The 27,024-nt window shown below is 38.1% G+C and overlaps 2 protein-coding genes across 4 annotated transcripts in view; one reads left to right on the top strand and one right to left on the bottom strand.

The window, feature by feature from the left end:
• LOC126372820 (brain protein I3-like) overlaps positions 1-27,024 on the top strand; it is a 503,203-nt gene that overhangs the window by 12,987 nt on the left and 463,192 nt on the right. The window contains exon 3 of one of the 2 annotated variants that reach the window (XR_007567221.1): positions 5,178-5,215. The exons of the other annotated variant lie outside the window; for it this stretch is intronic. The gene's annotated coding sequence lies outside the window, so the exon portion shown is untranslated. Of the gene's footprint in view, positions 1-5,177; positions 5,216-27,024 lie in introns of those variants that run through there. 2 annotated transcript variants of the gene reach the window in all.
• Positions 18,203-22,185, bottom strand: LOC126372812 (uncharacterized). 2 transcript variants are annotated; one of them, XM_050018716.1, is made up of 4 exons: positions 21,386-22,185; positions 21,143-21,271; positions 20,734-20,799; positions 18,203-20,320 (listed from the first exon to the last, which is right to left on the bottom strand). In XM_050018716.1, coding segments are annotated over exons 1-4 (531 nt in total). In that variant the 5' UTR covers positions 21,388-22,185; the 3' UTR covers positions 18,203-19,986. The 2 variants fall into 2 exon arrangements, with proteins under 2 accessions (XP_049874673.1, XP_049874671.1); XM_050018714.1 differs by having other exon boundaries at positions 21,143-22,185.

Genomic DNA, 27,024 nt, shown 5'->3' with positions numbered 1-27,024 from the left:
TACCGAGCCATGGTAGCCCAGTTGGTAGAACGCTTCCAGCACGAATCCAGCACAGGTCTTAACCAGTGATTGTCGAATTTGTTTTCATTATGACATGCTCAACGGTGAAGGAAAACATCGTGAAAAAAACCCAAATTCCCAAGAAATGCATTTTCCGAGGTATGTGACCTAACCTGTATTACTATATTGGTCTAGTTTTTCCTTCGCGGGTTGGAAGGTCAGACAGACAGTCGCTTCTGTAAAAAACCGGACCTGTCAAATTTTCAGGTTAGGTAAGCAGACCCTGTGAAAAACAAGATAATGCTAGGGAGATTAATTAATTCATAAAATTAGTCAACAATACTTTTCCTTTGTAACATTACTACTACTACTATTTTATAGTATACTTATGCATAACTCAATTCCTTTCCACTTTGTGCCCAATGTTCATAGTAAAATGATAGGCAGAATAGAATAACTCGAGTGTCTTACACTGGCTCGAATCTGTCCCGAATCCCGGGTAACAATTCCGCTTTACTGCTCGCCACGAATATACCTTGGGTACAGGAGAAATATTCGCCCATATCTCCCCGGGACCTTCGATGCCTCTGCTTGAGAATAACAGTCGCGGCCCTAAGGTAATCGGGAAGCGGATATATTCGCACAAAAAACGGTAAACATCTTCTTCTTCTTCTGTCGTGTGGGTTGTGTAGTGGATTAACAACCCCATCAACCCTGTTGTCAGGGTTATCATTGAGCCTGGGATTGGGTTATTGGGTTGTAAATGGTAAGTAAATATGATAAATAAATTGCTTAAAATCTACGTTCTTTTCTGGAGACAAGGATGTCTCGTTTTACTCATATTAATCTAACACCAGTCGATTAAAAGATTAAAACTTATCCCACATATGCTTGCAAGCAAACTGAGCTTGTAACATTCCTATCACATTTAACGACCTGATGACCTTGAAGACCTGAACCGATTTCCACCAAACATAGCTTTTTTATATCACCGTTCAACTCCTTTGGTCTCCGCTAAATTCGCGGCCACGGGGCGACAGCGAAAATGTGAAGGAATATTTTCTTATTTAGGTGTAGAACCTGTCCTTTGTTTGGTAAGGACTTTTCAGGCTTGAATCACCTGATTGTCCGAAAAAGTAAGATGATTCCGTGCTTCGGAGGGCACGTTAAGCCGTTGGTCCCGGCTATTAGCCGTAAAACCACCTCCACCAACCCGCAGTGGAGCAGCGTGGTGGAGTATGCTCCATACCCCCTCCGGTTGATTGAGGGGAGGCCTGTGCCCAGCAGTGGGACGTATATAGGCTGTTTATGTGTGTGTGTGTGTGTAGGTGTAGAAGCGTTTAGAGAATTCTAAAGCGAAGGTCTGAATGAAATGAATGAATTCTAAAAGCCGTTTGTTTGGCGCACCGAGGAGTGTGACCGGCTGTGGGGTGTTTAGCCTACTGTTATGGCATTAATGCTGTTTTAGAGATTGTACTTAATACTTGTACAAAATTAAAATTAAATAATTTAGTCTTACGGAGTTTTTTTGGATTATTTGTGGCTCTGCCCACCCCATTAGGGATTACTGGCGTAACTTTATGAATTTATATTAAGCCTGGACAACTTTATTTGCGACAAATTCGAATATAGGCCAGTTTATTTTGTAAATTCATACTCACTTAGTAGGTTTGTAAGTGTTCTTTTCAGACCTCCGATTGCACTTTTTGTTTCTTTTTTTGACGTAACTTATTGTAGATTTGCCGCAGATGGCATTAACTACTTGGCCGGACAAATGGGGAGCGCTGAAGGCTCTCACCCAGTCCAACGTTTAAGACAACAGGCCTGAGGGTGCCCAGTTGGGGTCGAACCTCGGCTCAGGGCGTCGTCTGAGAGGAAAAATATTTGAAAGAACCCTGAGCCGAGGCCGATTACTCTAAGGCTAACACCTTGATATGTTGTCCGAATAAAATAATTTTTGATTTCAGTTTAATGAACTTTAAAGTATACCTCGGTAAAGTGAGGAGCTCGGTGGCGCAGCGGTAAATGCGCTCGGTCTGCGATTGTTGAAGTTAAGCAACTTTCGCAAAGGCCGGTCATAGGATGGGTGACCACAAAAAAAAGTTTTCATCTCGAGCTCCTCCGTGCTTCGGAAGGCACGTTAAGCCGTTGGTCCCGGCTGCATTAGCAGTCGTTAATAACCATCAATCCGCACTGGCCCCCGTGATGACAGGGAAGGCCCGTGCTCCAGCAGTGGGGACGTTAATGGGCTGATGATGATGAAAGTAAGTACCTATTACACGGCCAGTGTTCTAGCATACTTAAAACTCCACTAATTGTACTTATAGTGTATCTGTTTGTAAGTGCACCGGGTGTAAGGATTTCATTATGAATAGTGAACTGTCGCTGAGCTCGGCGGGGAGCGATCTCACCAGCAGATTGTCAGGGAGAGGAAGTACGACTGCGAGTGTAGAATGTAGGTAGACGTGACATCCACACTTGTACAATAACGAGGAATTTTCCAGGCCAGTTCCTCAAAACAATATAGATGGTGCTGTAAAGATATTCCTTCGTTTAACCTCAGACTTGACGGTTATCGAAAAGACTGGATAGAGCTCGCACAGAACCGGGATACTTGGAAAGACATGGGTGCCTTTGCTCAGCAGTGGGATCATACAGGTGTAGCAGAGTACAAACTCTGCACATACTGGCCTTTTGTTCGGACCATCATCATTTTAAATTACGAAATTCTCATTCCATTCCATTCGCATTTCCTTTCATTTTACTCACTTTTGACTCACTGCATCCCCGACCTTCATTAAAACAACAAGTATATTATACTGTTTAGGGCCGTGCCCTCTAATTCCTAAGTCTTGATTCTTTTGTGAAATGTGTATATTGTGAACTATTATGTTTGTGACTATGTTACTAAGTTTGTGAAGTGTTTTTAATAAACTGTATATATTCCTCTTGCTGTTGCTTCTACTTTATCATCGTCATCACCAATCATTCCCCTACTCTGCCGGCACGTCGGGATACCATATCCTCACCTCTCAGCGTGCCGCACAGGCTAATAATAATAATCTGCAATAGTCCTACACGAACCGGGGATTGTCTTTGGGTGCTCTCCCATAGTGCATACAGGGATAATCGCCGGTTGGTGTCGCACCACATTTAGATTAAACTGTCTTAAGGGGCCTCTACGTGTTGGCTTCGGCCCCACGCACGCATTCCAAAAGTCCGGGACTCCATAGGCCCGAGATATGGAAATGACATACTAATAATAATAACCTCAGACTCATGCATCTTTTAGCATTGTGTTTAGGTATTTATGACCTTTTTTATTACAACCACGAACAATTATATCTTCCATCCGTTATAATTCTGATCAAACTAAAGAGAAGCAATATAGATAGCAAAAATAATTCTGTTCATAATTTTAAATTATTTTAATATACAGGGTGGCCCAGAAGTTCACGTTCAAAATGAAAAATTGGATAGAGGGGCTCATTAGCTACCAGAAACAGCCCCATGTGTGTTCAGCGACTATTTATGGTTAGGAAGATATGACCCATTTTGTACCTTTATCAAGATTTTTTACCTTAAGTACTTCAGTAATAATTATTTTGTCGGCACTTCTCAATAGTTCTTTAATTTTACTGCATACGTATCCCTAAGGAAGTGGACCTCTAGCTGAAAAAATTAAAACAGCCAAATCAGATTATCATTAAAAAGAAGATATTAGAAGTCAAAGTGAGAGTTTGACCAAAATTGTTTCAGTTTTGTTAAAACTTGGTCGAAAAATAATAAACACATGAGGTTGTCATGGACACTGAAAGTACTTCCAAAAACTGGTCTATTTAATAGGCTTTTAGACACATCCTAAAAAAGAGAGCTACGAAGACAATTTGCAGCTAGTTTACGGAGTCCTAAGATGGATATTGTAGTGTGAGGCAGCCGTTATCATAAAGTATTTAGAACAAGGATGGTGTAAACCACGGAAACAGGTAAGTAGTAGAAAGTGTCATTAAGTTATAACCTAAATAGTTGTACCATATACGGACAGCATACGGAGATAATTATAAAAACTTACGCCTATACCCCGCCGACGTAAGCAGAGACTGGATTTCCATTTCCTTCGGTCTTGACATATTCCTCTTGCTTCCTCTATGTTCATTATACGTACATATTTGCTTTTATCCATTATTTGGATGCTTTTGTATTGTTTAGGTATGTCTATACATTGAAGAATGTAATAACAATTATTTTATAATTCTATAGACTTTTGGAACAGCCTACGTGGTCTAGTGGTTAGAGCGTTAGGTTCACGATCTCACTATTGTCGAAATCACTTTGTGAGTCAGTCCTTTGTTTGGTAAGGACTTTGGCTTAAATCACCCGATTTCCCGAAAAAGTAAGATGATTCCGTGTTTCGCAGGGCACGTTAAGCCGATGGTCCCGGTTATTAGCCGTAAAAACACCTACCAACCCAATGTTCATTGAGGGGAGGCCTGAAATGTACCTGTACATTTTTTTGACGTGACTTATTGTAGATTTGCCGCAAATGGCATTCACTACTTGGCCGGACAAATGGGGATCGCTGAGTGATCTATATTACAATAATATTATAAAGGACGTTTAATACTACGGACGTACACATAAACTGAAAAACAAAAAAACAATATTGATAATCTGCATTTAACTCCAACGGGCTTTGTGAATCACCATTGTATTTGTGCATATTTCAATTGTTTTAGCGTACTGGCAAACTTTGATGTGGCTCCACCTTTGTTTCTACGCTCCTAGTTTGTATACAACCTATACAGAGGCTGAATAGGGCATTGTCATAGTCGGCCGAGAGCCGTTTTGTTGGCAACAAAAAGTAATTTAATACTGGATTCCACCAGTCGATAATAATTGTCTATACGGGAGCCCAGTTGAGAGGACTACACAATGATTGCGACTTTTTTTGTTTGAGCTTTACGTTACGTGACAGTTCTTTGTTTTTCACATTTCGCTTTTAATACAATTGTGATGACAGTTTTGTTATAATTTAAAAAAATAAAGAAAAATAATGTAAGTAACTACCTATTTAAACGGTTCGACTTATCGGCCAATCTTTTTCTATCGTGTGGATTGTGAGGTGGATTACCAACCCCATCAACCCTGGTGTCAGGGTTATTACTGAGCCGCCATAGGCCCCTGACATGACTCATGTAACGACTACGTACTTACATCAGTAAGTAATAACCGGGACCAACGGCTTAACGTGCCTTCCGAAGCACGGATCATCTTATTTTCGGACAATCAAGTGATCAGCCTGTAATATCTTAACCAAATTAGGGATCACAAAGTAATTTTTGTGATTTTTTCCCCACCGGGATTCGAACCCGGGATCTCCGGATCGTGAGCACAACGCTCAACCACTGGACCACGGTGGCCGTTCGTATCGGCCAATAAGATCATTCATTGAATGGCTGTATAATGTAACGTGTGGTAACCTTAAGAGAGCCGTGGTAGTCCAGTTGGAAGAATGCTTGATCCTCATTGTGAGGTCGCAGGTTTGAATCCACACACGTGCCTAATGATTTCGAATTTGTTTTCGAAGATCTTTAGATCATATGCTCAGCGGTGAAGGAAAATATCAACCAACACCCCAAAAGAGGTATTACCCAAGTAATAAAAAAAGTGAAGTAGGAATAAAATTAAAAAAGTAAGTAAAATAAGAAATAAGTATGTAAGAAGAAGCGAGTAGCTCGGTGGAGCAGCGTTAAACGCGCTCGGTCTGCGATTGTTGCGTTAAGCAACTTTCGCAAAGGCCGGTCATAGGATGGGTGACCACAAAAAAAAGTTTTCATTTCGAGCTCCTCTGTGCTTCGGAAGGCACGTTAAGACGTTGGTCCCGGCTGCATTCGCAGTCGTTAATAACCATCAATCCGCACTGGGCCCGCGTGATGGTTTAAGGCCCGATCTCCCTATCCATCCATAGGGAAGGCCCGTGCCCCAGCAGTGGGGACGTGAATGGGCTGATGATGATGATGTAAGAAGTGTTTATGGTAAGTAGTATGTAAAGTAGGAATGTTTCAACAATACTCATTTTTAAATAACTTGTTTCGTGACTCCGTTATGTGTCATTTTGTGTGGGTCATTTCAACGAGTATAGTTGTTTATGTACTCGTAGGTCATTTCGGCAGGAAGTGCACGCAAACGGTTAAAGTACACTTACCATAAAAGTGGCTCAGTTTAACAGTGCGTGTAGGGGTTAACGATGACAAGCTTTAAGTAGCCGGTCGCAAAAAGGCTACTAACACACTACTGTTTTCATGTCCATGATAGTAGGGGAATCCAGTAGGACTAACTTGCGCAATGTGATAAAGTTTTGTCATGGTCAATTTATCAATTCTGACGATATAATTATGTCGTCCACCTCCGTGACCTTCGTGGTCCAGTGGTTGAGCGTTGGACTTACGATCCGGAGCTCTCGCGTTCGATTCCCGGTGGACACATATCACAAAAATTACTTTGTGGTCCCTAGTTTGGTTAGGACATTAACTGGCTGATCACCAGATTGTCCAAAAATAAGATGATCCGTGCTTCGGAAGGCACGTTAAGCCGTTGGTCTCGGTTACTAATTACTGATGTAAGTAAGTAGTCGTTACATGAGCCATGTCAGGGGCCTTTGGCGGCTCAATAGTAACCCTCACACCAGGGTTGATGAGGTTGGTACTCCACCTCACTACCCACACGATAGAAGGAGATTATGTCGTTTTGTCGATTGGTGCTAATATGTGAAACTAAAGTCATGTCGTTCTGTCAAACGTGCCACGCATGTTAGGGAAAAACACAAACTTATCGATTGCGACAAAATTTATTGAATCGATCGATAATTTTATCACGCATGTTAGCCTTGCAGGACGTAATCGTAACTGCTTAAAAGATATCACAATGTGACTTCACAGTGCTTTCGATTGATTTATCTCAATTGAAGTAGGAAATATAAAATGTAGAAGAACTTTTGATTGGTAAGCAGTACTAACGTACCGCTTTCGTCCGCTTTACTTTATGTTTTTTATATTTATTTTTTTATTTTCTTAAATAAACTTGTTATTGACGTGCACGTCTATCTTCTAAGTTTCTGAAAAATATAAAAAAGTCACGAATTTTGCGACGAGTTTCTACTTGATATTAACTCAAAATCATGCATGGTCTGAATCGTCCCCCTCAGTATTCGTTACATCTCTCATATATAAGTACCATGTACGGTCACGAGCATTAATATGTACTTATACACTTTGGTACCATGTCACATTAACTTATTTGACAAATTGAACTGAAAGTCTCACTAAATGTCAAATATGTTAGTGCGACAGAGTCCTAAAGTGGGCTCATGACTGTACGATACAAACGTGATTTCATGTTATGTTGTTAGAATGTAAACTGCATACCTCATACGATTCATATAACTTGCAGTTTGTTCTAAACAATCCTTCATGCAACGTCACTACTGAGTTCGCTTCCCGTGCACATTGGCTAATAAAATAATGAAATGTAAGCATTTTCCAGAAAAATCTTACATTTTGTATTTTCTCAACTAAAATTGCAACAATAACAGCGCCATTTCATTCGCGCTCGAGTGATTTCAATGCGGTTTCCTTTTCTAAATGCTTTTTTTAAGTTTTCCACAATTTATTCCTTGACAGTTAATAGTCTTGGGAGTTTCGAACCCAGTTGTATCTTGAAAGAGCTACTGCTTTGCTGAATGCCATTACGGAATAAATGACTTTTATGCATTTTAATAAGAGGGTAATTGGAAAGGAAAGAATTGTGATTCTGAAGTTGGATTGTGAAGAACTAGATTGAGATCTGTTCTGTTATCCTTCTGTTAATCTTACTAAGATGTGATTTATGGACAGTGTATTTTTGGCGTGACTTATTGTTAACTACTGGGCTAGACAAATGGGGAGCGCTGAAGGCTCTCACCCGGTACAACGTTTAGCCAACAGGCCTGAGGGTGCCCAGTTGGGCAGAGTTACGTAATGTTAAGGAGAAGATGATTATAATGATTCTCCATCAATCCACACTGGCCCCAGTATGCTTGGTAGAATTACTTTTACATCACACACCGGGCACTCCGTACGAAAATCTGACTAGTTCGATTTGATGATTATTTTATATTACTCCCTAAAAGACAAGTTAGGGATGGTATCCTCCCTAACATAATGATCTGTCTACAGGTATGGGCAATAGGCCATTGCGTACTGCATATCATATTTTATTATCACCCCAATATTAAATATAAAGCTTATATATACGTCACACTGCTGGGAACATGCATCTCCTTAATGGACCAAAAAGTATGTAGTAGTTAATTATGTAGTTGTCGTGGCCAGATCTTAAAGTCGATCATTTCACGAAAAGGTCATATTTCGTGAGATGGATTATCATTTGTTGGCCACATCATGATGTAGTTTGGCCAGATCAATGAACACGAAACGTTTAACGATATGAGCAACTAAATGCATGATTACTTCATGATGTGACCAAACGCTGGTAATCATATCGTAAAATTAGTAACACTATCCACCGGTAGTGGCACTGGCGTCGATTATATTTAAAACTTGATTGATATTATAATCGATTAATAATTGTACAATTTTCCATATCGATTAGGTAAATAATATTGAAACTAAGAAATTAAGCGACCATTCGGATTTTTATTACACCACATAACATGAACACCGCCTGCATTAACGATATGGCCAAACGTTGATTGAAATATTAAACGTTGACGTTTCAACGATATGGTTAACTTAAGTTAGCTATTTCATGAAATGGTCGAACACATCATGAAATGATGAATTCTAAAACACGACACACCATAGACACACACACCACGACACGACACCACGACATAGTGAAGAAGTTATACTTTAATAAAATGTTGTGTGATCATTTGTACGAATAGCTCTGCCCTAGCGCTTCCTATGAGTCCGATAAAGGGACGTCTATAGATTTCATTTATTGATGTGTTTTGAATAGACTGTCGTAATAGTATACATAAGGTATGTAAGGTATCTTTTGTCTACGTGGGCGACGGCAACGGAAACGCTTTCTTCCCAGAGTACACTTTGAGATAGTAGTATCTCTTTATTAATGGACAAACCATGAGAACTGGCAGTAAAAGATCTGTTTCAAGCGGGAATGATAGTAATACATAGTTTCCCTACATCACAATAAAATACTGTTAGGGGTGTTTTTAGTATCCTGAGCGTGATTGTAAGTAGGCTGGACTGTCCGTACATGACTCATTGCTCCATGAGTCACTTGTACAGAGGAGCAGTATATAAATGTCTTATTTTTATTTATTTTTATTTCAATTTTATTGTGTGTATTGTGTATCTATGTAATACTAATATTAGTAAGTAAGAAATCATTGTTACTAACAACCTGGGTCCAAGTTACCCGTAATAAAAAATATTTTATTTTTTATTATTTTTTATAGCCCGGATTGTCACATAAATTATTTTAACAGTCTGGAGGCCACTTTAGCGGATCTCCGGTCCGAATATCAGCATACCATTGTGATGGGGGATTTTAACACCTGTTTAATTAAAAATGATCATCGGGCAAACTCGCTCCTTTCTTTACTTCACTCCTTGGATTTAAACTCTTTGCCTCTGGGTCCAACTCATTTCCCTCCCTATTAGATCTGATAGTTACGTCCTCTCCCCATCTTGTTGACAGTCATGGCCAGTTGAACGCTGCAGCCTTTTCACGGCATGATCTAGTGTTCGCATCCTTTAGAATTAGGCCTCCCAAGCATAGACATAAAGTTATATTGGTTCGTAGTTTCGATCGTATTAATCGGGAAACATTTATGTAGGATATGTACAACGTGGACTGGGAGTCTATCCTCTCAGTTTCTGATGTTGATGCCAAGCTGGCCATCTTCAATCAAAAAAGTGTGAGTCGGTCGCGTATGACATTTTTTATGTGACTTATTGTAGGTTTGTCACAAATGGCGTTAACTACTTGGCCGGACAAATGGGGAGCGCTGAGGGTTCTCACCCGGTACAAAATTTAAGACAACAGGCCTGAGGGTGCCCAGTTGGTCGCTTGTGTACTCACAATATATAAAATACATGTATATCATTTTGCACTACTTACTGCAGTGGGTATATGTTTATATATATAAACATATGTATATGTAATACATATGTTTATATTATTAACAATATACCCACTGCAGTAACTGTTTATACATATAAACAGTAACATACACATTATAAGTATATATGTATATAATATATATTATTTTAAATCTTTATTATAATGAATTAATATATAAACACTATTGCACACACAAACACATAACAGGTACAAGGAAAAACTAAAAGTGGGCAAAGGCGGCCTTATCGCTATAAGCTATATCTTTCTGGCTGCAGTACGCGTAAATAGATACTAGATTTTTTTATATAAGGTATATATATAGGCAGTCTATGTTATGTTTAGGTACATAATATATTATTATATTCTTCATAATCCGTCGAGTGCTGCGTTAATGACCAACCGTTATTAAAGTCAAGCAATTCGTGTGTTCTCTCTGATCCCATTATCTTCCATGCATATTTTACGCCTCATTACTAGTTGTTTCTTAACTCTGACTATAGTGCTTTAGTATACTAGGTTCTTCTTCTTATCGTGTGAGGTTGAATACCAACCTCATCAACCCTGGTGTCAGGGTTGCGATTGAGCTACCAAAGGCCCCTGATATGGCATGTAACGATAACTCACTTACATCAGTAAATAGTAACCGGGACCAACGGCTTAACGTGCCCTCCGAAGCACGTATCATCTTACTTCGGACAATCAGGTGATCAGCCTGTAATGTCCTAACCAAACTAGGGATCACAAGGTGATTTTTGTGATAAAGTCTCCACCGGGATTCGAACCCCCAATGCCGTTAAAGTCGTACGTGAGATTAGGACTTTATACAGGATAGTGTGTGACTCCGGAGTACGGATCATCTTACTTTCGGACAATCAGCCTGTAATGTCCTAACCAAACTTGGGATCACAAGGTGATTTTTGTGATATGTCCCCACCGGGATTCGAACCCGGGGCTTACGGATCGTGAGTCCAACGCTCAACCACTGGACCACAGAGGCCGTTACTACGCATTAAGTATCCATGTACAATGAAGGGCCGTACAAAATGCTCACGTCTGCATGGTTCGTTAATCCTCAAACAAGTCTTAATGGAACAGAGCCGCTTAACCGTAGCGAGTTGTAAATACATCACATTATACTGCTGAATTATTACTGCTCTCATTTGCCTTTTCGACAAGTGTACGTATGTCAAGGTAAATAAGGATAAAACTCTCCACTGTCAGGGATAAAAAGTCAAAAGATTGAAAAGTAACAGAATTTAAATCCTGTCGGTTTTTTTCTAACCGCATTTATTGTATAGCAAAGCAGAACTTTGGCTTGTTTTTAATTTTATTAGTCAAAAAAATCGCATTTTTTTTTTATTTCGACCAAGAGATCCATAATTAAAGTGCAAGTAAGGACTTAAATCATCGCTAACGTCACTAACTGACGTAAGTATCTGAAATTTTTGGTGAATCTGATTTGCACCTTTTGCAATTGTCATAACATAAATAAACAGCCTATTTACGTCCCACTGCTGGGCACAGGCCTCCCCTCAATCAACCGGAGGGGGTATGGAGCATACTCCACCACGCTGCTCCACTGCGGGTTGGTGGAGGTGTTTTTACGGCTAATAGCCGGGACCAACGGCTTAACGTGCCCCCAAACCACGGAATCATCTGACTTTTTCGGACAATCAGGTGATTCAAGCCTGAAAAGTCCTTACCAAACAAAGGATAGTCTCACAAAGTAATTTCGACAATGTCCCCATCGGGAATCAAACCCGGACCTCCAGATCGTGAGCCTAACGCTCTAACCACTACACGATGGAGGCTGTTGCAATTGTCAATAAGACACAAATTATTTTTATACGTCAGTGATACGTCAGTTTGCAAAGTCAGCCACGAAATTATGTGTAGGTAACGAACTTTTACTAAAGTAATTTGGTAGGCACGGCGGCAGACGGCTAACGTAGCGTTTTTCTACCTTTTTTTGACGTGAGTTGTTGTAAATTTGACGCATATGGCGTTAACTACTTAGCCGGGAAGATTTCTACCGTTTAGTCTTCAACAACAGTACAACAACAGTACAGTCGTGAGCAATATCATGTACCCTTTTTAAAACCCTGTCGCACTATCATATTTGACATTTAATGAGACTTACGGTTTAATTTGTCAAAAAAGTTAATGTGACATGGTATCAAAGTGTATACATATTAGTACTCGTGACCGTACATATAGTCCCCTTATCTTTAAAACCACGTAAGCGCTTTTATGAAAAATCATGTTCTGTAGAGCTAACATGCGCAACGTGATAAAATTTTCTCACGGTCATTTTATCGATACTGACGATATAATTATGTCGTTTTATCTATTGGTGATAATATGTGAACCCAAATTATTATTATTATTGCGTATGGCGGACAAAAATAAAATATCCTGCCTGGATCAAATATCCAGCTTAAGCTCCCTTAACCAAGTCACACAATGCAGCTCGGCTATACCACCTGGGAACTGGTGCAGAGGGCACTCGTTCACTATGTGAGATATGGTTTGATCCGGGTGACCACATTCACAGTATGGCGACTCCTTTAAGCCCCATTTATAGATATAAATGAACCCAAATAAGTCATGTCGTTCTGTCAAAATACAAACACACGTGGCACGCGTGTTAGGGAAAAACACAAACTTATCGATTGCGACAAAATTTATTGAATCGATGGATAATTTTATCACGTTGCGAATATTAGCCCTGCTGGACGTAATCGTAACTGCTTAAAAGATATCAGTGCTTTCGATTGACTTATCTCAGTTGAACTAGGAAATATAATGTAGAAGAACTTAGTATGCAGTACTAACGCACTAAGTCCGTTCGCTCCGCTTGCTTAGAATAAATGTTAACATATTTTATGTTATTTATATTTACTTTTTTATTTTCTTTAATGAACACACCAGCATTGGTGTGTCTTTCTTCAACAAAACCTTGATTTCTTTCAATAAATTACAAATAATTACAATTCACGTGTCGGACGACGCTCAGTGGCTCAAGCAGGCCCGCTACAAGGTGGACCGACGATCTGGTGAAGGTCGCGGTAAACCGCTGGATGCGGGCAGCGCAGGACCGATCGTCGTGGAGATCCTTGAGGGAGGCCTATGCCCAGCAGTGGGCGTCGTACGGCTGATATATAATGATGATGATGATGACAATCCGCGTACAAAATGGACACCACATTTTTTTCTTGGATTGAAATTAGCTTGGCTATTGCGAGGTTTAACACATAAATCACACCCGATAGTGATTTTCAAAATGGCGCTTACTTGGTTCACACTACAAGGCGACATAAGACCTACAACCTATAAATAGACAGCAAAGAACAAACATGAAACTGAAACAAAAGATTTTTGCTTACCTTATAGGAAGGTAGTGTAAAGAGGAAATCGGTGTTATGAAAATACAGCTATGTTTCAGAAAATTTATAAAGTGGTGTTTACCTGAAGGGCACAGCTAGATGTTATAGACCGGTGAGCATGAGACAAAGAAAACTCCCTTGAATTTGTACAATGTATATTCTAAAATATACAGATTTTATTATCCATAGGTAGGTAAAAACCCTATGGAGGGAGACAGGAGTAGTATGTTATTGGGCATTCTAGACCATCGAAGTGAAGGGATTCGCAAAAATGTTATTGGGCATTCTAGACCATCGAAGTGAAGGGATTCGCGAAAATGTTATTGGGCATTCTAGACCATCTTCGTTCAGTCGGATCGCTCGAGCGCCAACGCGCTATCGCGCGCGCTCTCGCGGATCCCTTCACTTCGATGGTCTAGAATGCCCAATAACATTTTCGCGAATCCCTTCACTTCGATGGTCTAGAATGCCCAAGAACATTTTCGCGAATCCCTTCACTTCGATGGTCTAGAAATACCCAATAACATCGAGTGTGGTTCTTAATATTACGATCAATCGGTTAGCAACTACAACACTCACCAGTATAGCACGAGTCGATTTCATATCACATTTTTTTGAGTCTAGATTTTTGTCCTGGCTTTCTAGACCACTTTATCGTTAAAACACTCGAGAAACGCTCGAGCGCCAACGCGCTCGCGCGCGCTCTCGCGGATCCCTTCACTTCGATGGTCTAGAATGCCCAAGAACATTTTCGCAAATCCCTTCACTTCGATGGTCTAGAAATACCCAATAACATCGAGTGTGGTTCTTAATATTACGATCAATCGGTTAGCAACTACAACACTCACCAGTATAGCACGAGTCGATTTCATATCACATTTTTTTGAGTCTAGATTTTTGTCCTGGCTTTCTAGACCACTTTATCGTTAAAACACTCGAGAAACGCTCGAGCGCCAACGCGCTATCGCGCGCGCTCTCGCGGATCCCTTCACTTCGATGGTCTACGTATAGAATGCCCAAGAACATTTTCGCAAATCCCTTCACTTCGATGGTCTAGAAATACCCAATAACATCGAGTGTGGTTCTTAATATTACGATCAATCGGTTAGCAACTACAACACTCACCAGTATAGCACGAGTCGATTTCATATCACATTTTTTTGAGTCTAGATTTTTGTCCTGGCTTTCTAGACCACTTTATCGTTAAAACACTCGAGAAACGCTCGAGCGCCAACGCGCTATCGCGCGCGCTCTCGCGGATCCCTTCACTTCGATGGTCTACGTATAGAATGCCCAAGAACATTTTCGCAAATCCCTTCACTTCGATGGTCTAGAAATACCCAATAACATCGAGTGTGGTTCTTAATATTACGATCAATCGGTTAGCAACTACAACACTCACCAGTATAGCACGAGTCGATTTCATATCACATTTTTTTGAGTCTAGATTTTTGTCCTGGCTTTCTAGACCACTTTATCGTTAAAACACTCGAGAAACGCTCGAGCGCCAACGCGCTATCGCGCGCGCTCTCGCGGATCCCTTCACTTCGATGGTCTACGTATAGAATGCCCAAGAACATTTTCGCAAATCCCTTCACTTCGATGGTCTAGAAATACCCAATAACATCGAGTGTGGTTCTTAATATTACGATCAATCGGTTAGCAACTACAACACTCACCAGTATAGCACGAGTCGATTTCATATCACATTTTTTTGAGTCTAGATTTTTGTCCTGGCTTTCTAGACCACTTTATCGTTAAAACACAAAACTTCACTTCGTTCGCTTGCGTTCACTCCGTTCCGTGTGGGGTTTTAACAACCGCGTTGCCCCGCACATATGCGCCTTCTGATGTTACCGCACGTGCACACTCAAAATCGCTTAGGTTTTCATTGTTGCGTTGTATTTCACGTTAACAAGTTTAAACATGAAAAATGGAGACTAGCGATTATAATTAAAGGAAGTATTTATCTAAGTACTTATTTCATCACACTAATGTTATAAATGCGAAACCCCTAAAGAGCTGAACGGATGAAATTTGGTAGCTAGATATATCACATAGCTACCGCATTAACGCATAGGCTACTTTTTATCCTATAAATTTTGAATCTAGGGTGATTAATTTCAATGATTGTGCAAGACAATATAGTATACTTAGGTATCCAACATGTCGGTACTCGTTGAAACAGTAAGACCTTCGCCACACTTGGCGGAAATTCCGACGCCGAACTTCCGTTGCGGTAAATAACCTGCCTGTGTGTGCCTGCTATTTGTAATTTTTATAAGTACAAATATTTGTATCGGCGTTCCGTTGCGGAAGATCCACGACTTAATTTCCATCAAGTGTGACGAAGGCCTAAGTTACCTGTCTGGTGGTTTGGTAGGTATGAATAAATGAAACTATTATGTATATCATATTCTTATTTATTTTCTCCACTGCTGCTAACTTTTTATATAACAATCGTCATCATCTTGTATTATATTTTTATGTTTATAGGTACCTACTTACAACATAAAGTACACTAACCTAAGTATTTACAAACAAAGAGTTTTAAGGATGATTCTTTCAGGGGTAATTGTTACATAGGTATTTTTACTTTTCTCTCTTAAAAACGAGCTTGCAATCTTCGAATAGATTATGAATTTGCTACATAAACGACTGCAATTCCTCCCACTGCGAAGAACAATTGACCTTGAAAGAATCACCTTAAGCAGTACAGCCAAAAATTGATTTATGACCCCAAGCAAGGGTAGTCACTTTGTCAGATTCTAACAATCGCTTATCATCGTTGCTAGAAAGAGCTATTTTATTCACTTTTTGAGTGAAAATTTCATGTTTAATTGATTTAAATAGAATATTTTTTTTGTAAACAACATCACCATTGTATAACACATGTTTATAGTCTGATACGCTCAAACCATTAATTACATTTTTTTTGGTACCCTTCGCCTTTTTTATTGTTTTGTTTAAGGTTTTAATACAGTAAAGCTTTGACCTTAATCCTACAAACTCTCTAATTATTTGTCCACCCATTTCGTCCTTGAATAAACCAGGAATCTTTTTATTAACAATAGGTAAACCAAATTCATTTTTTGGGTTGTAATTGCTTGTGTCAAAATATTTTAAGAAGTTAGTCTTCAAATCTTGGTAAATGTCATCTGTATGCACATTATATACGAAGCTATCAGTATCGGTATAGCACAACTTAATGCGGTTTCCATAAAATGGTTTTATTTTTGAGTAATGGAAATCGTACATATGACTTTTTGAGAGTTCAAGTACAGCAAAACCAATATAAATTGGTTTGTCAAGCACAATCTGTGAATGTTTCATCTGTATAGCTACCAAATTCTCAGAGAAAATTGAAGCACTATGGAAATTGGGACTTGCTATTAAGGTCTCTGCGCCAGTACATTTTTTAGTTAGATTATTTTTGTCTGACCACTTATTAACCAATCGTACATCTACTCGTTGTTCTGTGTTCTCCAAAGTTTTTCCAAATATGCTGTTGTTTAATAATTTAAAAAAATCTTGTTCAAAAGTAGACTGTGCTTTCTGGCGAAGTTGGGTGTTGAGATCTATGTATTTTTTTAAAAAGTTACTTTGATTAAATGTTATAGCTCTATGAATCTTTTTCAACACCAAGCCATGTTCTAAGCATTTTTTTAGATGTACGTAATGAATAATATAATTGTATTTATCATACAAATTAGGTATTAATTTTTTCGATTTTCCTCTGGGTGAAATAATTTTTTCAGGACAAAATGGAAAATCATTATGTTCATCATGTAAATGTGAAGGGTACGATAAGTCCACCTCAAGAATAAAACCATTTTCAGAGTCATCCATAATATTTAAAATATTCGACTCTAAAGTTTTTAATTCAGAATCGTTCACAAATCTGAAGTTTGAATGTGGTAATGTTTGGCACATACTGTATCCATATAAATTGTTACAGTCAAAGTAAACAATATATGAACTTGGGTGAGATGGATCAAATGTTTCCAGATATTTATGATTTGCTTTAACATGTCGTTTAGAACACATGCAAACGCCACCGCGTATACCTTGCTGTATCATACGGTAAATTTCTAAATCAGTTACAAGTTCTAAACGAACGCCTGTTTTAAGGAGCATTGCATCAAATGATAGACTCGGAGCCGTAAGATAGAATGCAGGATCGAGTTGGTAATATTGTTTACATGTAAGTCGAAAATTTTCATAGATATCTGTCAACAAAAGTACATCTGTTATCAAGTACAAATCAGTATATTCACCCATATTGGTTAATGAAAATTTTAACCACACTGATTGAGCGTGCTCATAATCCTCATCTGAGATCGGTTCATTGGTAAGAGAATTGTAAAAACAGTCTTTGGGAGGCAAACACTTTTCTTTATATCGTTCCCAGTTACACATATAATCGTAAGGGTATACGCCCTTTCGAGTAAGCAAATTAAAGTGTTTTTCATCGGGATAGTAAGATTTTAAGTATCTAAATTCATCGTTTTTTAAAGTCGGGGTTAGTTTTTCTAAGCTAGTTCCCAAAAACTTAAAGGAATCTACAAATCGTATCTGAAAGCTATCGGTATCGGATATAGACACAAATTTCGTGAAAGAAATATAATTTTCTTTGGTTTTAGGTATGACCTTGATGGGTCCAGGAACTTTAGCAAGCTCCTTAATAAAAAGATGACAGTCATAACCTGAAAGATTATGAAAGAAAACAGGTAAGAATTTGGGCACTTGAAAGTTCAAATTACATTGACTGTGAGCCGCACCGCGGTATTTACCAGTTATGTGACAATGGTCTCTAACTTTATCCATAACCAATAAACGCTCGCATATGTGACAAGTTTCGGCATTTTCAAAGTTTAACGCATCACTTTCTGTAAAAACCATAGGTACACTATTACTTAATACTGCGCTTATCCTTTTTGCATCGTTGCAAATTGAATCAACAAATTTGTCAACACAATCTTGTCCTCGGTACGATGTAATGTGATTATATCGTTCATCTACAGTACAAACAAGATGATAAGCAAAAGCTACGGGCACGTGCTGCTGATGAGTCACTGTGCTTGACTTGATAGGATCATTTTCACAAGTCTCGTAGGGTACGAGCATTGACTCAAAATCTGCATAAACAACAAAAGGAACATTTTGTTTTCTGTTATAATTTTTGAACTCTATAAATGACCCTTTTGGGGGTAATTTAGTAGCTACACCTCCACAACTATGAGAACTTAACTGATCGGTCGAGTTGAAAAATAACAAACAATGTTCGCAAAAATACAATTTACCATGATGTTTAGAAATTTGACTTCTAACTAGTCGCGGTAAATCCTTGATTAAACAGTAATGTGACATATTACCTTCCTGTAGGTACAGTAGATGAATTACTTTTTTATTTAATGGTTCAGATTTGTAAAGAGGGCCGATAACTGTATTATTATCTTTTAAACCGTAAACAAAAATACATATTTGAGGGTTGTTAATTTCAAATTTAGCTATGTCTGAAAAAGTAACTGGAAACGATATATCCTCTACATTTAAAACGTCTTTGAAATTAGGATATGACGATACTCTATCAGGATGAGATTTAACTGGGTATAAAGCAGCTGTAACTGACCACAAAAAGCAAAAACTGTCTTCGTTTTTTATGTTTACACACGCTTTTCTGGCTTTGATTGGTGCAGGCAAATCAATGTGACCTGACCCTCTTAATGGTTGATATTTATTAATATTCAATTCTAAATGGGAATTATGTAAGAAGGTCCAACCACTATCACGTTCTTGAAATTCACATTTTTTTCTCATCAAACTAATTTTCACTTTGTTCATTAAACTATCAAAGTCATAATTTTGATAGAGAGTATAATTTTTAGTTCCAAAAGACTTTATTTCCTGAGAATCATTTTTTACTAAAAGAAAAACAGCAAAATGTTCAAAATTGAGTTTTATACAGTCATTTTCCTTGAGAGACAAATCAATTAATGTTTTGATTTTATTTTTTATATCATCAAGAAACCGATCTAAAGAATTATGACCATCCAAATCTGGTGATAATATTCTGTATGAAGCTATTCGGTTACGAAATGCGGACTCAATTAATTCAATCCCGTCGCTAAAAGGAGAAATATTATTATTTTTATGGTTAGTGCTTCGTAAATGCCCCACCCAATGAACACGATCTACAGAGACTTTACAAACTGTACAAAACACCATTTTTGATAAGTATACTTTAAATATACAAAGAAAATGCCTCGCCTTTCATACGCTAACGACATAAAATTGCAATATACACAATGAATGTATGATTTACAATTATAATTTCATAGGTATTTGGTTGAAAATGCAGTGGAAAGTATCTTAAAGTGAAGTTATATCAATGAACAGCAGCAGTGAGAGAAAAGGTTGTAATAAGTACCTGAGTAGTAGGTACTTATTACTATTCGCTTATGAAGACGGGCTCACAATCTTCAAATAAATTATGAATCCGCTGCATAAACGATTGTATTTTCTCCCACTGCGGAGTCCCCCGATCTAACTTTACTTTAAGAGTAACTTCAGCCTCTTTCCACCGCTGATCTGGTTTAGAGGCAACAGCTTTCTCGGTGTTATACACCCGGAACTCTATATAGTACTCGCCAGACTGGTTGACGAGCTCCCGGCGCACTCGACCGTTGGGGACGCGGCTGGTCAAATAAGTCTGCAGCACTGCAGACTTCGACGTCCCCGAAGTTGCTCCCGTCTCAAACCCGAAGAGTCCTCCAGGGCCAGTACTGGAAACCGAAAAATACGAATAAGTAATAATTTATATAGGTTTAAAGGAACAAAGGAATAGCTGCACAAACGTCTTCGTCACCTTATTTTGAACTATGTTCATCATAATAATATTGTTCGTAATGTGTATAATGAATTATGGAGTGTAATAAAGATATCTACACAATTATTGAACCAGCTGTCCGCCCCGGCGTCGCACGGGTGCTCGGGTGGACAAAATACATAGGTATACGAGTAGCCTATGTTCATCAGAAATAATGTAAGATTCTAATGGTGAAAGAATTTTTCAAATCGATCCAGTAAGTTTCGGAGTCTATTCGATCCAAATACACAATTTGACAATCAAATCTTTCCTATTTATAAAATTAATAATGTAGACAAAATATGTAGAAAATTAGGTTTTGTTACATACCTCGATGAATACGTTGCGGTCGCGCCTGCCTCGTCGTTGGCACTCGACCGCGACTTCTTTTTAGAACTGTAACAATAATGTTTATATTGAAACGATGCAAGTGTTACCGCCGTGCGCTACGATTTCCAATTAGAACGCTCATTATACCCATTACATTATTTTATATTACTTTTGTTACTATTAATCAAGATACATAACATAACATATAATTCTGCATGTATCTCAAAAGGGTAGAGATAGGGGATATGTAAGTTGTATTTGCAAATAGCGTAAAATTATCTCGAATAAAATAAAAGTAAAGTGATAGATATTAAAGTACCTATTTAATGTTCCACTGATGGGCACGACTGTCTCACTATTAACTTCTCTCAAAAGCACACAAGATTAAAGATAATCATGTTAATCTTACCTAGTAGGCGTTGGGGTCGACTCCGCCGGCTTCCTCTTGCTCGCAGGCTTCTTTTTCAACACTTTCGGCGCAGGCGTAGGCGCCAGCGGCAGTTGGGAGTCCGAATCGGATGAATATTCGTAGTTAGACCTGAAAATTAAGAAATCGGTTAGGTATATGGTATTTAAAATGTTGTGTAAATTTATTATGTAAAAAACTCCAACACAATACATGAACTAAAAGTAAATGTAAATACTTACTAACATTTTAACAAACTTTCTTGAAGAAAAGCACTGAAGATGAAAATAACACGGATGAGGATACCACAATTGTGGACAATTGGGAATCGATCAAAGGAATGAGTAAAGTTTAATGATTTTTCCTATTTTATAGAAAAACAATACAAATCCGTGCAAAACTGAATTATGCAAAATAAAACCTTAAATGCAAGACAATAACGGATTATGCATTGCATATTTCAAATTTTAGCATTTTGGACGCGTAGTCATCGCTAAAATGCTTAGTTGCTATTCTCACGAACAAACGAGTTAGTCGCAACACTTTGTAAAATGATACACCGCATATTCATATTAATTAGGTATTTATTACACAGACGTAAACTTACACCTATTTCCGATGACGCAGTACGACGATGGCTCAGTGGTTAAGAGTTTGATGTTCAATGTAGGTATATGTTACAAGTTCGATTCTCTACATACATTTTTTTTTTCTGACTACATTATGTACATTGAATATAAACGATAATCTTACGAAGAGGAATATCATGAATATACCTGCATATTGGTTGTGATGATTATGTAATCACGATCTAGTTGTACATTAGGTAGGTACCTAAGTTGTACTGAACAAGGAGTGCAACGTTTCAATACTGATATTTTAAATAATATTAACCTTATTTCAACCTGCTTTGAATCGAACAGTAAGTCGAACGTTATAATCACCATCATCATTACAGTTGAACAAAAACATAACAATATTTGAGTAAACGCAAAGCATTGATTCTGCATGATGAATCAAAAGTGAAAACTTGTTCACCTTCTTCATAATGTATTGTAGGTAAACCTGTACCCTGCAATAAAAATAATTTATCAAGCGAAGTCAGTAACTGAAACTAGTTGTTTATTAAAAAGTTTCCCACGAGTCAGAGGATACCTGATTGATATAATATATGGTATAGTATAGCCCACATTCCTCAATGCATACGAGGCACAATCTGTGCAATGTGTAATGTAATTCAGTATAGATTTTTGCCTTGACCGGGCATGACAAGTGAGCTAGATCTTTTATAAATAGTTAAATTAATTGATCACACTATTAGGAAAAAGCTTCCGCTATGGGAATTATATCATGTAAGTCAAATTCATTATGTTATTACAATTTGCTGTCCTTGAATCTAATTACGACTCACGCCAATTTGGACAGAATTTCTGACACCCATGTGGTAATTTTTGGGTCACATATTGTATCATCACTTTTATGTCTAATTCTAGAGATCGTTGAGCCAATCTGGCATTGAATGACAGAATCGAAGCTGTTCTTGAATTTAATGACGACTCGCGCCAATCTGGATAGAATTTCTAACACCCATGTGGTAATTTTTGGGTCACACATTGTATCGTCATTTTTATGTCTAATTCTAGAGATCGTTGAGCCAATATGGCATTGAATGACAGGACCGAAGCTGTTCTTGGATTTAATGACGACTCGCGCCAATCTGGATAGAATTTCTGACATCCTTGTGGTAATTTTTGGGTCATACATTGTATCGTCACTTTATATCATAATTCTAGAGATCGTTGAGCCAATCTGGTATTGAATGACAGGACCGAAGCTGTTCTTGAATTCAATGACGACTCGCGCCAATCTGGATAGAATTTCTGACATCCTTGTGGTAATTTTTGGGTTATACATTGTATCGTCACTTTATATCATAATTCTAGAGATCGTTGAGCCAATCTGGTATTGAATGACGGGACCGAAGCTGTTCTTGAATTCAATGACGACTCGCGCCAATCTGGATAGAATTTCTGATATTTTCGTATGGTACTTTGTGGGTCTCAAATTATATTATCACTTTATATCATAATTCTAGAGATCGTTGAGCCAATCTGGTATTGAATGACAGAACCGAAGCTGTTCCTGAATTCAATGACGACTCGCGCCAATCTGGATAGAATTTCTGATATTTTCGTATGGCACTTTGTGAGTCTCAATTATATTATCACTTTATGTCATAATTCTAGAGATCGTTGAGCCAATCTGGTATTAAATGACAGGACCGAAGCTGTTCTTGAATTCAATGACGACTCGCGCCAATCTGGATAGAATTTCTGATATTTTCGTATGGCACTTTGTGAGTCTTAATTATATTATCACTTTATGTCATAATTCTAGAGATCGTTGAGCCAATCTGGTATTAAATGATAGGACCGAAGCTGTTCTTGAATTCAATGACGACTCGCGCCAATCTGGATAGAATTTCTGATATTTTCGTATGGTACTTTGTGAGTCTCAAATTATATTATCACTTTATGTCATAATTCTGGAGATCGTTGAGCCAATCTGGTATTGGATGACAGGACAGCAAATTGTATAGAGACATGAAGCAATCTGCTAATGAATTTGACTTACAGGAAAAAACTTGATTCGAACACGGACAGATCAAAATAAGTGAGAAGTATATACGGCGCGTATGATAAAGAAGATCGAGTGCTGGCATCCGCGCTGTACTCGTGTTACCTGATGTCAAAGGAGCTGGGTGAACAAGTTGAAACTTGTAGCTTAAATAAGTATGAACAGGTAATATTCGTTTATTGTGTTATTGTGTGCATAAACTACCTATTACTTTATTTTATATGTGTTGAGGGGTATAGTCTAATCTGTCATTGTATTTTCAGTTACTCGTGGAGAAAGACGTAGACACCGTTGACGGTTAAAAATCATCATCATAATTTCGAAGGTGTAGCACTAAAAGCGATGCCTGCTAAGTACTTTGGTAAGTACTGTGGTTTATTTTATAAATAAAATCAAATGTTTGTATTTTATTTTATACATAAATTAATGTAATACGTTTTATTGTTTCAGAACATGTCGAATAATTTAACAAACGTTAACGAAGATGATTTATTCTACCCTTACGCGCAAGATCCGCTTGCTGACTTCGATGAAAGGTATCCTGTTCAAGCGACTACCACAAAATCGACGGCGCCTCATGATAACAAGAGTCAAAAGCTGAAAAGTGATAAGAAGAAGAAGAGGAAGATAATTAAATCTAAAGTTAAATGCGGAAAATGGAAGCAGTCATCTTCATTTGTGCAAAATCGGAACGCGGAGAAAGCCACCAAGTTAATTAAAATCAGTATACTGGATTTAGGTGCTTCAAATACAAGTGAAAATCAAGAAAAAAGTGATGTTTTAGTGAAAGCCCAATATGTGGTAAAAGATAGTTATGATGATATATTGGGACAGACTGAAAAATTAATTAACAATATTTCAAAGACATTGTGTAATTACAGTACTTGTATTTATATGTAACATGCGATTATTTCATAAATATGTTGGAATCGCATTTTCGTGTATTCACAACACAGTAAATTCCATCGCAAATAAAGTCTCTGACTAATGTCAGAGTACTACAAGCTATGGAAACATTTAATGTATATAGTAGAAATAGTTAATATGGTAACGGTTATTTCAAAATATATTTTTTTTATCTATTGTACTTTAAACAGTTTTATGAACTTAATAAATAAAATGTGTTTTTCAAATTTCGTTGTTTTACTAGAAAACCGTTAAATGAAACAAAATCATAAATCAATAACGCTAATCATACTTGAGATAGACAACATAATTTTCAGTTTAGTCAAAAACTATAAATGTATCAAACATCTTCCTGTACCCCCCTTCATTTTTTCCACAATCTTTATTTATAACTACATAATTATAGTTGTTACTCCATACCTTTGAACACATTTCTCTAAATTGTGCCCACGACATGTCTGTGCCTACATGTTCATCGTATACATGTTTTAGATTGATATCGTCCTGTTTAAATAATACTATCAAATTTGAATTATCTCTAACAAGTTGTTTAGGAATCTTAGTATAGGTCTGATTTAAATAAAAGCTATCTATATTTCTATGTCTCCCCATAGCAAAATAATCCCGCATGTTGTTTTGATTTTCACAGGCGACGTCGTCGAATATAATTATAGAATTCGAACGAGCCTCCTGCGGGCTTAGAACTTCATCTTTTTCATGAAATTTATAAAATGATACACCCGGTACCATTTTTAACACATTTTCTAAATATTCATACTTTGGTTGACAAAGAGACTTGGAATATACATATAAATTTCTATAACGAAGACCATTTTTATGCAATAAAAGTCCAATCATTAAATTAGTTTTGCCGCAATTAGATGGCCCACAAATAATGCACCTTATTGTATTCGGCAATAGTTTTCCATGACGTCGAGTGTCAGAGCTCGATATAGGACAGATTTCAGGTAGTTTCAAAGCATGTTTCTGTTTCACAAATTTCATTATAAGTATAAAGCGATGACAATTTGTCTATTGCGTGTTATAGCTTTTACAGCAATGAAATGTATTTCTTGACGCAATGTTATTTAAACTTAAATATTTATGTGATATGCCGTCTCGTAGGTTATGAGCATTCTAATTCGAAATTGTGACAACCACAAACGGTGGTAATACAAGGATTAATAAATACTGTTTTGCGTTGTCGATTAGATAATTATTTTAAAACAGTTTATTGTTGTGTGAATATACCTACTTTCAATTTGTGAATTGAACATTCTAGACGAGTTTATTGTTAAAACCCCACACGGAACGGAGTGAGCGCAAGCGAACGAAGTGAAGTTTTGTGTTTTAACGATAAAGTGGTCTAGAAAGCCAGGACAAAAATCTAGACTCAAAAAAATGTGATATGAAATCGACTCGTGCTATACTGGTGAGTGTTGTAGTTGCTAACCGATTGATCGTAATATTAAGAACCACACTCGATGTTATTGGGTATTTCTAGACCATCGAAGTGAAGGGATTCGCGAAAATGTTCTTGGGCATTCTAGACCATCGAAGTGAAGGGATTCGCGAAAATGTTATTGGGCATTCTAGACCATCGAAGTGAAGGGATCCGCGAGAGCGCGCGCGATAGCGCGTTGGCGCTCGAGCGATCCGACTGAACGAAGATGGTCTAGAATGCCCAATAACATTTTCGCGAATCCCTTCACTTCGATGGTCTAGAATGCCCAATAACATTTTTGCGAATCCCTTCACTTCGATGGTCTAGAATGCCCAATAACATACTACTGACAGGTCGCGCTTTGGTCCGTCAGGTTAATTGTCACTCCGTAACAACCATGGGATATCACTATATTTAAAAACACTGTCCGTACACCTGTAGGCACCTCACTTACTCGAGGACCTCCGACTATCAGGCCTACCTGAGGCGTTCCGGAATACTGTACAGGTGATGAGTTGAGGCCGGCTCAGGCCAGGGCGTGCTGGACGATGGCGGCGCAGCGGGCCAACTGTTACGCAGCTGGCGGGCTGCACGTCCACCGGTCAACCTCGCAGACCTTCACCGGGCCTTATCCGGTGTGTTGACAAAAGGAGAGGCGCGGCACATCCACATGCGCGCCGCACAAAGGAAAGCTTCGACGTGCAACCAACCAAGGCAAGCTCCGCCGAAATGAAGCTTGAAATAACTTGCAAACGCAGAAGAAAACAGTAGCAATCTTCATTCACAAAATTCGTTGAAATAGTCTGATCCAATCATAAACTTCTTCTTAGATTAAAACTTGCAAAACGTTCGACGTTAAAAACTTGCAAAAACGTTAAAACTTCAAAACGTTAAAAAC

The sequence above is a fragment of the Pectinophora gossypiella genome, chromosome 14 (genome assembly GCF_024362695.1).
Source record: "Pectinophora gossypiella chromosome 14, ilPecGoss1.1, whole genome shotgun sequence".
NCBI lineage: Eukaryota > Metazoa > Arthropoda > Insecta > Lepidoptera > Gelechiidae > Pectinophora > Pectinophora gossypiella.
The sequence above is the reverse complement of the archived record's forward strand: the minus strand, read 5'-3'. Positions and strand labels throughout refer to the sequence as shown.